At 38.6% G+C, this 13,499-nt stretch overlaps 1 protein-coding gene across 1 annotated transcript; it reads left to right on the forward strand.

Moving 5' to 3' along the window:
• Positions 1–1,013: 1,013 nt before the first annotated feature.
• Positions 1,014–11,377, forward strand: LOC306903179 (leukemia inhibitory factor receptor-like; the record flags this gene model as incomplete). Its single annotated transcript, XM_079472161.1, has 18 exons — positions 1,014–1,032; positions 1,714–1,853; positions 1,940–2,078; positions 3,336–3,599; positions 3,919–4,048; positions 4,357–4,517; positions 5,465–5,598; positions 5,809–5,959; positions 6,385–6,461; positions 6,536–6,740; positions 6,834–7,010; positions 7,435–7,536; positions 7,953–8,111; positions 8,253–8,405; positions 9,501–9,582; positions 9,710–9,782; positions 9,876–10,172; positions 11,321–11,377. The coding sequence occupies 18 exons, from the start codon at positions 1,014–1,016 to the stop codon at positions 11,375–11,377; spliced, it is 2,520 nt and encodes an 839-aa protein (XP_079328287.1).
• Between the last annotated feature and the right edge of the window lie 2,122 nt (positions 11,378–13,499).

Consider the following 13,499-nt stretch of genomic DNA (forward strand, 5'->3'; position numbering starts at 1 on the left):
CATATAGATACACATGACAAACCTTACCTTAAAATAATATATCTTAAAATATACCAGAGCCATTGATTTGTTACAAGATGCACACTTGAAAAGTTTTTGTAAAACAGTCTACATTGAACGAAGGCTATTCCCAATATGAGATAAATTTTGGGGGGAACTGTGTCCAGTGTTTTGTCCATTAGGGGCTTCTAAAACAAAATGATAAAACGGTCAGTTCTGGTCCTTTATTCTGATTGGCTGAGCAGAGTGTTATGAGCTGTTATAAAATATCCAGATTAATAAGTGCTGGCTGCATTACATAGCCTAAATATCACTTATTTACTTTATTTCATGAAACCTTGCTAAGCATATGGAATAACCGCTTCTTTGCAATAAGCCCTAAGAAGCAGTGGGCTACAAGTGTATTTATAACAGCTAAGAGTGTTTTAGGCCCTGTTAAAAAAACAGGTGGAAGATGTGAGGCTTTAGTTAACTGGAGAGAATCGCTGGTTTGGTACTAAAAAAGTTTATTAATAAATATGATCATCATTTATTGTGTTATTAATAGAAACCCCTACAATAACCGCCCGCACCTGCAGAGTGTTGCTAAGGCGTTGCTAAGGTGTTCTGGGAGGATGTTATCTGACCCGGGTCATACTAAAGTCTCTGCAATCGGCTAAGTATCTGTAATGTCTCTTATAATGGCCACTTTCAGTTTAACCAGACACTAAACACACTTTCAGCTCGCTGTAGCTACTGGGCATGCGCAAAGGCTCGTAAAGCCCACCTTGCTCCATTCACACCACTTTGGTTATCCTGACCTATTTATCACGTGATCATCGGCCGGTACAAAGCAAAGACCGCGTCGATGATCTGTCCAAACAACCGAAGGCTTCACAAACCTCTCTCCTCCTCAACAAGCCTCGTGATTCGGTTCATTTGCTGACATCTAGTGAGTTTTCACGGAATCACACGAGTGTTTTGGTTCCACTGATCGTCCTTGTTCCCCTCGAAGTCATTATTTACTCACCGTCATGTCGTCCAAACCCCAAAGTCTGCGCTTTTACAACGTCTTAAAGATCAACATTGTTCATTCGTGAGATCTGTGGGTTGTTTGTTGGTATTTTCATGAGTTTAATGGATGATGTATTAATATTCTTCAAACGCATTTCCATTAATGACCGGTGGATGGAGCTCTTCGTTTATATAAAGGATCCATATAATAGCGTTGAGTTTAAAAGCATATCAATGATCGACACCAGAATATAATAACATTCAACACCAAACAATAAACATCATTGAAACACTTTTCTGACTCATACAAAGTGATATCAATGTGATTCCACAGGCATTATGGCTTTAATGTAAAGAGCAGACAGCAGGAGGCGGAGAAAGTGACACATGGAACAGAAGAGCAGAGATGAATCCAACATGAGGTCTTGTACATCCACCGAGATGATTTACTCTTGGACAAACATACTTATGTTCATCATCATCTTTCAACATGTTAAGAGATGTGATTCTTCAGGTCAGATGAATTTATTGCTGTTTTATATCATTTGTTTTTCTTATGTCCATTCTGCTTAAAACATACTCATTTTAGTTCTTTTATCGAGCTGCTTTTCTTCAAACATTGTTTGTATTAATGTTTACATTCACACTAAATATGTAAAGCACCAGGACTAGCGATGTAAAGCATTATTTATGTTACATATTTTGATGATGTTCTTGTAGATGACATCACTGTGCCGAACATCATCAAACTTCGGGCTTTGGACATGTGGAGACTGGAGATGAAGACGAGTGAAGAACATAGAAATCAGACGTATGAAATACAAGTTGGTCGCACAAAAAACATGGAAACTATCGACAGAGTGAGTTTAACCGTCCCACTGCCTCCTGACACAGAGTTTTGTGTTTTTATTCGTATGGACAGTAATGATTTTCTGTGCATTGACAGATGTCATTGAATGCTGTTGCTGACACAGTGATCTGGACGTCACAGATACCGCTGAACTGCACAGATCATTCTGTGAGAATAAGACGCATCTCTGATAACTCAACACTTGGATCCTGGAGCGCATGGAAAACTCACTATGGTGGGGAATTTAAAATCAGTTTTCTGTGCTGATAATAATGTGCGTCACATCCCAGCTGAAAAAAATGTTCACAGTGAGAGCTGTATTGGTTTTAAAGGAAGCTTTAATGGTATCTGGGGGTCTCTACTGGTAGTGTGTTGTGTTCTATTGGTGGGATTTTATTGGGTGGATGAGAACCTATTGAACACCATTGAATCCTACAGGAATAAAACACATATTACATTAAGAAATGTTGTTCTAGTTTTAATGGTAAACAACTGATGGTTCATAATGGTGTTTGAAATGGAATCCGTGTTAACTACATTTGATATGTTTTTGTATATATTGTATATAAATAATATATTTTTAGTATTATTAATACGCTTAAAAAAAGGTTGGGTTGTTTCAAACCGAGTTTGGGTCAAATACAGACATTTTCAATGTTCATTTTCTAATCTCTCTCACGTACCTTCTCTGGATCGGATCTGCCCGCTGCTACAAGATCTGTAGATTCTCTTCCACCAACACCTGACCGATCAGTTCTGACTTCAATCTCTTTTTTACTCTTTAAAACAAAAACAATAATACTTCTGTCTTTTCTCTGTATACTGTGGTAGGCGAGACCAGCTTTTATATTGCACTTGTGCTTTTTGTTTTCCTTATTTTGTTCCAATTGCTTCCGTTGTTTACCCGTCTGTAAGTCGCTTTGGATAAAAGCGTCGGCTAAATGTAAATGTCCATAAACCATATTTTACCCAAAGGGTTCAAACAAACCAGACTTTTTTAGCACTAAACCATATTTGACTTCTGATGTAACGTTGTAGGATATGAACTTCTTCTTTTTGTCATTTACATGGTTCATGTCTGTTGTGAGCCTCTCAACTGTCAGGGATGAATAAGCTTTTTTTGTCGACCCGCCTCACACAAAACTAAGCTGGTTGTCTTTTTAGATTGTTAGAATCACACAATGATCCCGTGAGCTATCAGATACACCTTGAGCTCCTAACAGGCCTATTGAGAGTCAGTTTAGTAAAACTTCAATAGTACTATTGAGCTCAGTTTGAGACATTATTGAGATCTCTTCTGATGGAGACATTTGTGAGATTTTCTCAGGAGAAACATATGAGATGCAGATGAGTTTTAAGCAACATTTTCCATTTGCTTTCCATTAAATCCTATTCACATCAATGAGAAAGAATTGAGATATTAAAAAGATGTGATGAGTTCATGTCTGTGGTTTATCCTACAGTAGTTCTTTTCTATTGGCTTGTGTTGTAGGGGATGAGAACTTGTCTCGAGATGTCAAGATGTATCCAAAGCACCAGGTGCTGAAAGAAGGATCCACTTTGCTGTTCTGCTGTGTTTATTCAGAAGATGCTCACATCACGGATATCTTTTTCAACAAAACCCAATACAAAGTCATCAACATAAGCTCACGGGTCAAAGCCATTCGAGTGGAAAACATCAACGCCACAAACCTGTACGGTGTCAGTTTTAACTGCAGTAAAGAGAGTTCTGGGGTCGCTTTGAACTTTGTCACCTGTAAGTACCTTTTTAAATAAATCATATAAAAATGATATTATTCCTCGTAAACGCCTAAATATATGTAGACACGTTAACATCTAACCATTACCTTTACAGTAAGAAAGGTTTTGTCTTCATTTAGAAAAGTTTGTCTCTTGTTTTATTACTCTCATGAAATGTATTAACGTGTGCAGGTCCTTTTTTTAATAACTGGTTTAATATTTTCTTATCTAATGCAACAGCATTCATGCGTTTTGAAGTGTCACTGAATGTGCAGTAACTTTTGTGCTCACTGCATTTACGAAACACTTCACTTGACTTTTATTTCCTTCTTTAGTCCCTCCTGAGAAACCTCATCGTATTCGATGTGAGACCACAGACATGAGAAACATCACCTGCACATGGAAAGTACGCAGAGCTCCAAACCTCGGCGGAAGCCGCAAAAGGAAGTACAGATTACTTATCAGGTGACTCAGATTTCATCACGGTTCACAAAAACACATTCTAGCAAAGACGAAACGCACCCTGATCCAGTTATCTGTTGTTTTTCATCATGATAGATATGAATCATTTAAAAGAGCGTGCAAGGCTGTAAAATGAATCATTTCGAGTTAGTCTTTTACATGTATGCACTTGGCAAACGCTTTTACCTAAAGTGACGACTGAGTAAGTTATATATTCATCAGTACGTGTGTGAATCAACCCCACAACCTTAATGCTGCTCGAGCTTCAGTCCAATAATGGTTATTATCTATGACTTTGTTTTTGTGAACAGGGACTCTGAGGTTGTCACGTGTAGTCTGGAGAACAGTCATCTTCTGGTCTCCTGCAGTTTTCCAGTCATCCAACAGCAGGTCACTTACAGCATCACTTTATGTGTCACAAACAGTTTGGGGCGAGAGAGTGAACACTACATATTCAACATCACAGACACAGGTGAATATGATTTTAACTTCATCCAAACTGTTCATGATCCGGCACTGATATTCTTATAAATTCATGAAATGTGGATATTGTGATACACATCGGACCGGGGACGTGTTTGTATTTCCTTCAGTTTCTATGAGACTGTTTTTAGTAGAAAGCCGATCATTTGTTAAACCCACATCTGTCAGCTATCCGCCTACACTTCTGTAACATGTGTATGTAGGATAATATACGCACACTTTATACACTTTATACAAAGTCAACTGACCCATAACAGGGGACGGTTGCAACATTCATTAATATGTAATAAAACTATTGTATAACATCATTTTGATATTTCTTTATTTTATTTGTGAACAAACAGGGTCTTTAAAAAGTGAAACTGGCAAAATATTTTAAATAAAAGAACAAGATACTGAAAATGTACTGAAATACTTGTGCGCACTGAACTGAACTCTGTTTTTTTGTTCGTGTGTGAAGAGTTCAATTGACTCTATAAAGTAAAGAGTAACAAACCATGAGCATCATACACCAGCTCATTCCTGACCGGAGGAATAAACCATGCAGCAACCGTCCCTTGTCTTTTACATCACATTTACATTTATGCATTTGGCAGACGCTTTTATCCAAAGCCACTTACATTGCATGATACTATACATGTGTTTCTGAGGACGTGCAATCCGTGGGATGAACCCATGACCTTTAGCACCATCCTCTGACCTCTGAGATACAGGAAAGTCTCCCCGACATACACAATATAATATTATTCACAGTCACAGTGTATGTAAAATGTAAAAGAATGATGTTTTTACAGCTTTTCTCAGTTGAATGAATCTCCTCGTTTCTTATCAAGGAACATGTTTAGCTTGATAGTTTGAAAGAACGCAGGTTTCTATTCATATGAGAAGTATCAAAGGTATCAAAAAATATAATTTATGAATATAAATGTGTTCCAGTTTTTCCATTCCCTGAGCGTTCTGAAGTGACGGCCGGTGTGTTGGATGCTGTGATGGACTTACAGTTGAACGGAAGCTTTAAAGGTCTCTCCATTACTTGTCAGATTGAAGTGGAGCCAGGAGGGATGACACAGGTAAAACATCTCATCGTGTGTTGACCGTCATATCATTCTCATCAAAATTACGACAGGAAGCAGTTTCCTGTTCGGCTGAGCGTGTGAAACCTCTTGTGAAAACCAAACCTCAGAGCAAAAATGAACCTTTTTCCCCCGTTTGTTTTGTACGTCTCTAGTAACGTCCAGTGTCAGCGGTCCAATGATGTGTTCTTTGTTCTGTACCAACAGGAGTTACAGATGAAAGGTTCAGATTCGCTTCAGCATTTCACATTCGAGATACAGAAACTGCAGCCCAGCGTGAGATACAACGCTAGGGGTCGCTGCGCCACACAGGACAATGACTGGGGCCGATGGACACCTTCCAGAGCCTTTCTTACAGGTAGAAGTCATGAAGCACTGTTACTTAGGTCTGTAAAAATACACTCCGCTCACAATTCAATACAATATATAATACTAGAGTCACAATATGATAGAAACACACCACTTATAACAATTGTAAGATGCCCTGTAGAGACAAATATGAATGGAATTGACATTCAAACGACCAAAACATTATAAACACATTTGAAAAAGCAGAAATAAAAACATTATTAACACTGAGTCTCTATCATTTATAATATTGACTCGGCATTACTTTTATTACTGTTCATAAACGGATCAAAACCACTGATGTGTTAACTTGAACGACCCAAACAATATCCCAGATTGTGAAACCTTGACCCGACCTCCGACATGATGACCTCATCGCTTCAAGAACCAGCGCTGTATGTTTTACACAAGCATGTAAATCTAGTTTCTGGACAGGGCCTTTGGTGACGGTGGACGTGTGGAGGAAAATCAGAAACGGTCCGGTTCGCACCGTCACACTTCTCTGGTGCACTGTATGTTTCTGTTTCTTAACCTTTGAACCCAACATACACTGACATTATCACGCACTCAACTTCATGTTTCTCAGGTCCAAAGCCATCCAGAAGTGTCTATTGAGGCCTATGAGGTTTGTGAAAACCACACAGATCCACAGAGCGATAAGTGCATCAATGTCACACAGACACGTGTGGATTTACCCGTTGACGTCCACGTGTGTGACCTCACGGTGCGGGCGGTCTCTCAGACGGGTTTATCTGTACCATCACAGATAACTATTCCTTCAGCGTATACAGGTAAACATACGTTTCTTTCTTTACGTTATCATACAGCGTTTAAGGTACAATCTGTAGTTCATTTTGTGCATCCCAAACATGCTGTTCCTGCAGAGGCTGTGATGAATGAGAAGAGGATTGTGGGTAACGCAGAGGGATTTCAGCTCTACTGGACGAGGAGATCGGCCTCCACGTGCGACTACATCGTAGAGTGGTGCATGCTGGGAGTCGCTTGCTCCTTACAGTGGAGAAAAGTCCCGGTTAACCAGACTTACTTATCACTCGAAGCAGGTTAGATGTGTTTTCATGTGATGTCTCATAGTACACATCCGTACGAACACCATCACGACACAAGTCACAACACAATCTCAACATTCTGTCAACGTCTACAGACATTTTTGTACCGTAAAATGACCGTAAATCTTTTGATTCTTCAAACTGTCTCCACCAAACTTGGCACCATCCATCTGCCCTTTCTAACTTTTGTTTTCTACCTGAGGTTTGTTTTTAGACTCCAATATACATTTGAAATCCTTTAAGATTTTTGTCTTTCCTCTGCCGCCATCAAATCTAAATTCTCCTTATTTAAACTTCACGCAAGAAAGACAAAATAAAAGTTTGGCATCACAACTACAAGTCATTGAAATCACATGTTAAATGTTTATTAATTTCCATGATTGTTCAAGATGACTGTACAATAAGATTGTTTTTCTAGAGTATTTCAGACCCGGTGTTAGATACGCTTTTACTGTCTACTGGTGTAACGCAGAAGGACACAGACCTCACGAGAAACTCATCGGATACTTGGAAGAACAAAGTAAGAAACACACACATCCTCCTTTTCCTGCTCTACACATTGTGTTAAGAAATGTCACTGAAACATTGCTCAACATGTGCGACCTCAGAGAAGCTTTTTATTTGGTGGCCAGAGAAAGTTCAGAGGTGTAAAATGAATGAAATCTGGATTTGGGTAAATCTGATGAGAAATGTTTAAGTTCATATTGAGATATTCAATAATAATGACTTTGGGTTACAGACTTGACAAATCTGAGCTCAGTTTGACATCTCTTCTCAAACTCTAATGACAGAGACATTCTGACTCTTTTTTTCAAGAGAAATATCTGAGACACAGATGAGACTTAACAAAAGTTTGCTCTCCATTTGATCTCAGGGATTTCTGCAGGAGAAATAAACGAGAGATTAATCTGTGATTTGTCTTTCTGACGGGTGAAGAGCCCACGCAGGGCCCCACACTGGACCCTCATCCAAGCGTAACGTGGTCTTCTGTGACTCTAAGATGGAGTTTCAATGAGGACGACCCGACTCACACCGCATTCATCACAGGATATGAGATTACAGTACATGATGAGTTAGATGGTGATATTTCCCGGAGTAAGTGTTCAAAATGACTCAACCAGTTTCTGTTATGTTCTTAGCTTTATAAACTGATCTATTATATATAGAAACTTTATAGGTAAGATTGATGCAACTGTGCTGTCAAAGTTGTTATATTACTGTTTTGTGTTATCGCAGGTTCTCACAGACAGATGATAAATAAACCCCACAGTAAATCTTTTACATTCAGTGATCTTAAGGAAGACCGGTCGTACACGTTTCATCTGTCTGCGTGTTCATCGGCGGGCTGTGGACCAGAGACCTCCACCACCATCACAACCAGAACAAACTGTGAGCTTAACCCCTGTAGAAAAATCACATTCAATCTGATGAACTGGTTTCGGATGAACACTTAAAGATTCTGTCTGGGTTTAAAATGTTTATAATGGTGACAGACTATATTGAGTTTTAAACTACACCGTTCATCTCAAGTCTCGTGTGACACGAGACAAACTACATTAACAATTATCACCTGCATCATTCCGCAGATATAAAGCCCAAAATCATATTAACATTGCAATTCCACCAAAATAACTGCTTATTTGATTTCTTTTCCGACCATTTTATTTTTTGGAGAATTATTATGAAATATTATGAAATAAACAATAAAAACCAAACTGAGCAAACCATGCATTGCGCCAAAAAAGTTTTCAAAGAGCGAGTTGATCTGTTTGGTGAGAGCACAGAACATGTTATGGAGATTTATAAAGGGAGGTGTCATCACCATATAAGCTTTATTGGAGCCGTTTCCTAATGCAAATGAACGTGAACGAGCACGGTGCTTAAAGTCCCCGTGAACCAGAAGTTGAGATCATTTTACTTCCGTATGTTGACATTTTTGTCACAAGAAACAAGAAAAATAGTGTCTGCGTCTTTTATCTTTCTCTGCGATTTCATTGGATGTTTAAAAACCGCCTTTGCATTTGGAAATGGCAGCAGATTGACAGTGAAAGGGGAGGAGTTAACGGATGCTCCACCCAAGCAGTCTAACATACGTCATTTAAGATGAATAGTCACTACAGGACGGAAGTTCATTTTGATATTGAACGATGATGATGAAAGATGATGAATTTTAAAAGAGAATGACCCACATTGATAAACCTTTTACTATAAAAGCTGCAATATTTTGTGGAAAATTGAAATTGTCATTTTTTATTTCACTGGGACTTTAAGAACATGTGGGATTTATCATCAATGATTCATTACGGGTGTGCGTAAGAACCACGCAAGCAAATTTGATAAATACAGTTTTTTTTGTACGTAGGCACATTGTAATTTTCATTCGTAGGACAAAATATAAAACCTTTTCTACTCACTGTTGATAAATGAGACTCCTGGTTTAGTGTAAATATGTCTATATTTGTGTGATAATTCTTCTGTCAACAGATTATCTGCTGTCAGCTAAGATTTTAGTTTCGCTCCTGGTGTTGGTCGGCTGTTGCATTTGTCTGTGTTATTGCCAGAAAAAGTGAGTCTTCTAATATATTTAAAGAACATCATTTGAATATCATCACATGTCCTGCGATTGAATGCAGCACTTACTATTGTTTTCTTCTCTTCATCATGTTGACGTTTCAATGTTTCATCTTTTCCAGACTGAGAGAAATTCATGAAGAATTCAGATTTCTGCACATAAAAGCGCTGGACCTGGATGAAGATCTTTATGACGTAATTCATAACTATAAACATATTTTAATGTAACTCATGCTTGTTATTTCTAAGCTTCAATGTCACTGTTGCCATGTTGTTGTTTTTTTCAAGGCGAGTGAAAAGATCCGTACATTCAGTATAGAGGAGTGTCATTGGTGTGATGTTGAGGTTTTAGACGCCCATCACAGCACCATGATACAGAACACACGGCTGACCGACACTGAGGATCTGAATCATCTGTTCATTTCTCATAAAGTCACAGTAACGTCCTCCCACCAGCTCACTACAGGAACATGGGACAGTCAGAACACAGATCTCACAAACTTCACTTATGTGTCTTCTGAACAGCAGGATTTATCTGATAAGATGTTTGAGACGGATGAAAAAGTGCAGGAGGCCAAGAACTCTGTGTTTATAAGTGATTACGTCACATCTGAAGCATTCTGAAACATTTATAATGTGATCACTTCAACCAGAGCTGTACAAACCTTTCATAAAGTTCAATCTGAGGCAATGAAATAATCGCATTATAACATTTGCTTTAGAAGAAGAATTTATTGTTTGTTTACTTAAAGTATTTTTATGACATTATAGGTGGTAGTTTTGAACAAATATATCAATATACTAAACTACATAAACAGATTGAATTAACAGCACTAGTTTAACATGTAAAGCAGTCCAGCACATGTGTAATGCCATCAGATGTTCAGTAAGATCCTCGTGATATCTGCCACTGCGCTGCATGTTTCTGTGAGGTGCCTCATATACTCCATTCATTCTGCAAAGCTTTATGAAATCTTCAATCTAACAATAACGTTATCTTTGTTTTTCTAAACGTGTTTTTAAACATTCTCAATGTGCATAAAGAGTATACTCATATATTTCTATCAGTTCATTTATTTATAGAGCACACGACTGACCAAAGTCAGTCTAGACCTCAGACTAAAAACAGCAATAAAAGCAAATACAATAAAAAAACTGAAAATCAACATCCTTAATGGTGGGCCAGATCGAATAAATACGTTTTTAGACGTGATATGAAAATGAAAAAAGAGGGGGTCACTCTGACCTCTAGTGTTCCAAAGCATAGGGCCAGCTACAGAAGATGCTCGGTCTCCTCTGCATTTAAGTCTGGACTGGGGGACCGTAAGGAGATTCAAGTTCCTGAGGCATGTAGGAATGCAGCGGCTCTGACAAATAACTGGGGGCTTATAGACATATAAAGGGATTTAAAAAACTCTTCGGTGTTGGATGGGCAGCCAGTGAAGGGTCTTCATAATAGGGGTAAGACTTTTTTTGGACGGGTAGTGTATATTGATCATTCATATATTTGGAAATATCGTCAAGACTCTATTTACATGTTTATACATCTCTGACATAGTTTCAGTATCTGTAAAAATTCAGTGCATGTTTGAGTTGCTAAGTGTTTACAGTGATAAACACCTCGTACGTGCGCAGTCAATATACAGTATTGTAGATGACACATTGGTTTAACATTTGTACCACTTTAGGGAATATTTCACTACAGCGAGCACATATGTTGTGTTTGTTTTTAGAAACGTTCAGATTCAGACACGTTACCGCAGCCCATCATGAGCTACACCACTAGATAGCGCTGGAAACCATCACACGGACGATATAAGAGTCATGACGGACCATAGTAGTGAATCACATAACAATAAAAATACAGAACACAAGCACAAATGCATCTCCAACCAAGTGGCAACGGATACAGAGATTGTGAAACATCTGTGATAAATGTAGTTTTACTACAGCAGCGGAAGCTCAGAACCTTAATGCTCTGTTGTGTCCGTATGTCTCTGTTGAGGTTGTTCAGAGGTACGTGACGTTCATAAGGGACATTTTCATTCTGTGGTGCAGAAATGTGTGTTGTGCGCGATGATGCATTGAAGCCTTTTGGTCTGTTTTTATGAAAGAGAATGACTAAATGTTTTAAAACCTTACGGAAATGAACCATGTTTTTTGGTGCATTGTGTACTATTGGAAAAATCATGGTTAAAAGCATGTGATGGGGACCTTTATTTTACTTTCTCTGAAGATTATTAATGATGATAAAAACTAAGGTTACGTAAAGACACCATGAAACCGGTGTATGTGTGTGAGGTCAAAGGTCATGTTGTAGAACATGTGAAGAGAGGTTCAGTCTTACAGAACCTCAGTCAACTCTTAAAACACAACAGAACTAAAGACAAACACCAAACACATGTGATCCGTTCACACTTGAGCGCTGAAATTCACACACATGTCACGTGGCCAGCTAAAGCATAACACTATGTGTATTTTCCATCAAGGTTTAAGGTTAAAAGTTATTATGAATATTTTAGAGAAAAACTATGATTTGGTTTGTGACTGGTCATCAAACTGCATGATAATATATAAGAAAATGCTTTACAGCATATTACTGCACAACTGAACCACTATAATATTGAGATTGACAGCTGAATTCTGATTTCACATCTTTTATTTTTCACCATTTTTCAACAGGGGAGTAAACATTGTGTATTTATCATTCAACAGCTTTTTTATTCAGATTTTTTTAAATGTTTTTTTTAATCTTAACAAAATGGATTACACGACAACACAAACAGGAGACTCCACCCACCAACTATTAACAATAACCATCTTATATCCCAAATAACATTACCTTACATACATTTTTATGATAATCATATTTGAGTCAACTCTCTAATAACGGGGACTCTTTCTAAACTATATATTTATTATAAAATGACTTTTCTCACATCATCTTTGGAAGCATCTTGGTTTTAAAGAAGTTTTCCAGGACCTGCAGGTTTGACATCCAAGCGTCATCTCGGGCTACGGGTATAATGACGTGGTCTTTTGTGGTCCACACAACGAAGTAGCAGGTTTGTCTTTCAGTGAGGTGTAGCTGCCCCTGTACTTGGTGCCAGTAGTGATGGTCTTTGCGCAAGCTGTTAGTATCTCCTTTCTTACTGAGACAGAAGCCCTTCATTTTCACTGAATCATTTATTGTCATGTCTCTTGGATTGTAGGGACACTTGACCTCCAATATTTCAGATGACCCCACCAGACCATCTGGAGACGCTCCCAACACTCCTGACGGAGAAAGCCACAAGCCGGACTCCTGGACTTGCTTCTGAGTTGAAGTGGTGAATGTCTGGATGGCATTACGCTCGTTCTCAATACCCCACTGTACAGCTGGATTACCCTCCAGGGCTTGATGCTTTCCCAACACCTTGTCAAGAAGTGAACCAGTCACATCACTTGACATAAGGACGTCTCCAAAGTTGCTGGCAGTCAGCCTCCCTCTCCTAAATAAAAGCCATTTTGGATTGTCGCGCTGACCGATTGTTGCCTCCTGAATGGCCTTCCGTTCCTCCTCCGTCAAAGCCATACTGTCCAGGATCACTTCAGGCCCCTGATGACCGACAGACTCTACAATGCTAGGAACTGAATGTGCTTCCATGGTGTGAAGTTCCTCTTCTGGCTCAGGTGAGTGACAGGTCTGAGTAGAAACATACATACATTAGGTTCATATAATAATACCTATTGAATCTTTGTGCAGTCAGAGACTGAGCACAACTGAGATTATTAAATAAATCATTTTCATTTTATTCAACATCACATCATCTCCTGCCTGCTGTTCTTCCCTTCATCTCTGTATCTACCTGGTGGTTCGTTCACAGTATTCATATTTTCTGATTTAGTCATTTCCTGACGAAGAGAGAACTA

The sequence above is a fragment of the Barbatula barbatula genome, assembly GCF_947034865.1.
Source record: "Barbatula barbatula genome assembly, chromosome: 2".
Classification (NCBI taxonomy): domain Eukaryota; kingdom Metazoa; phylum Chordata; class Actinopteri; order Cypriniformes; family Nemacheilidae; genus Barbatula; species Barbatula barbatula.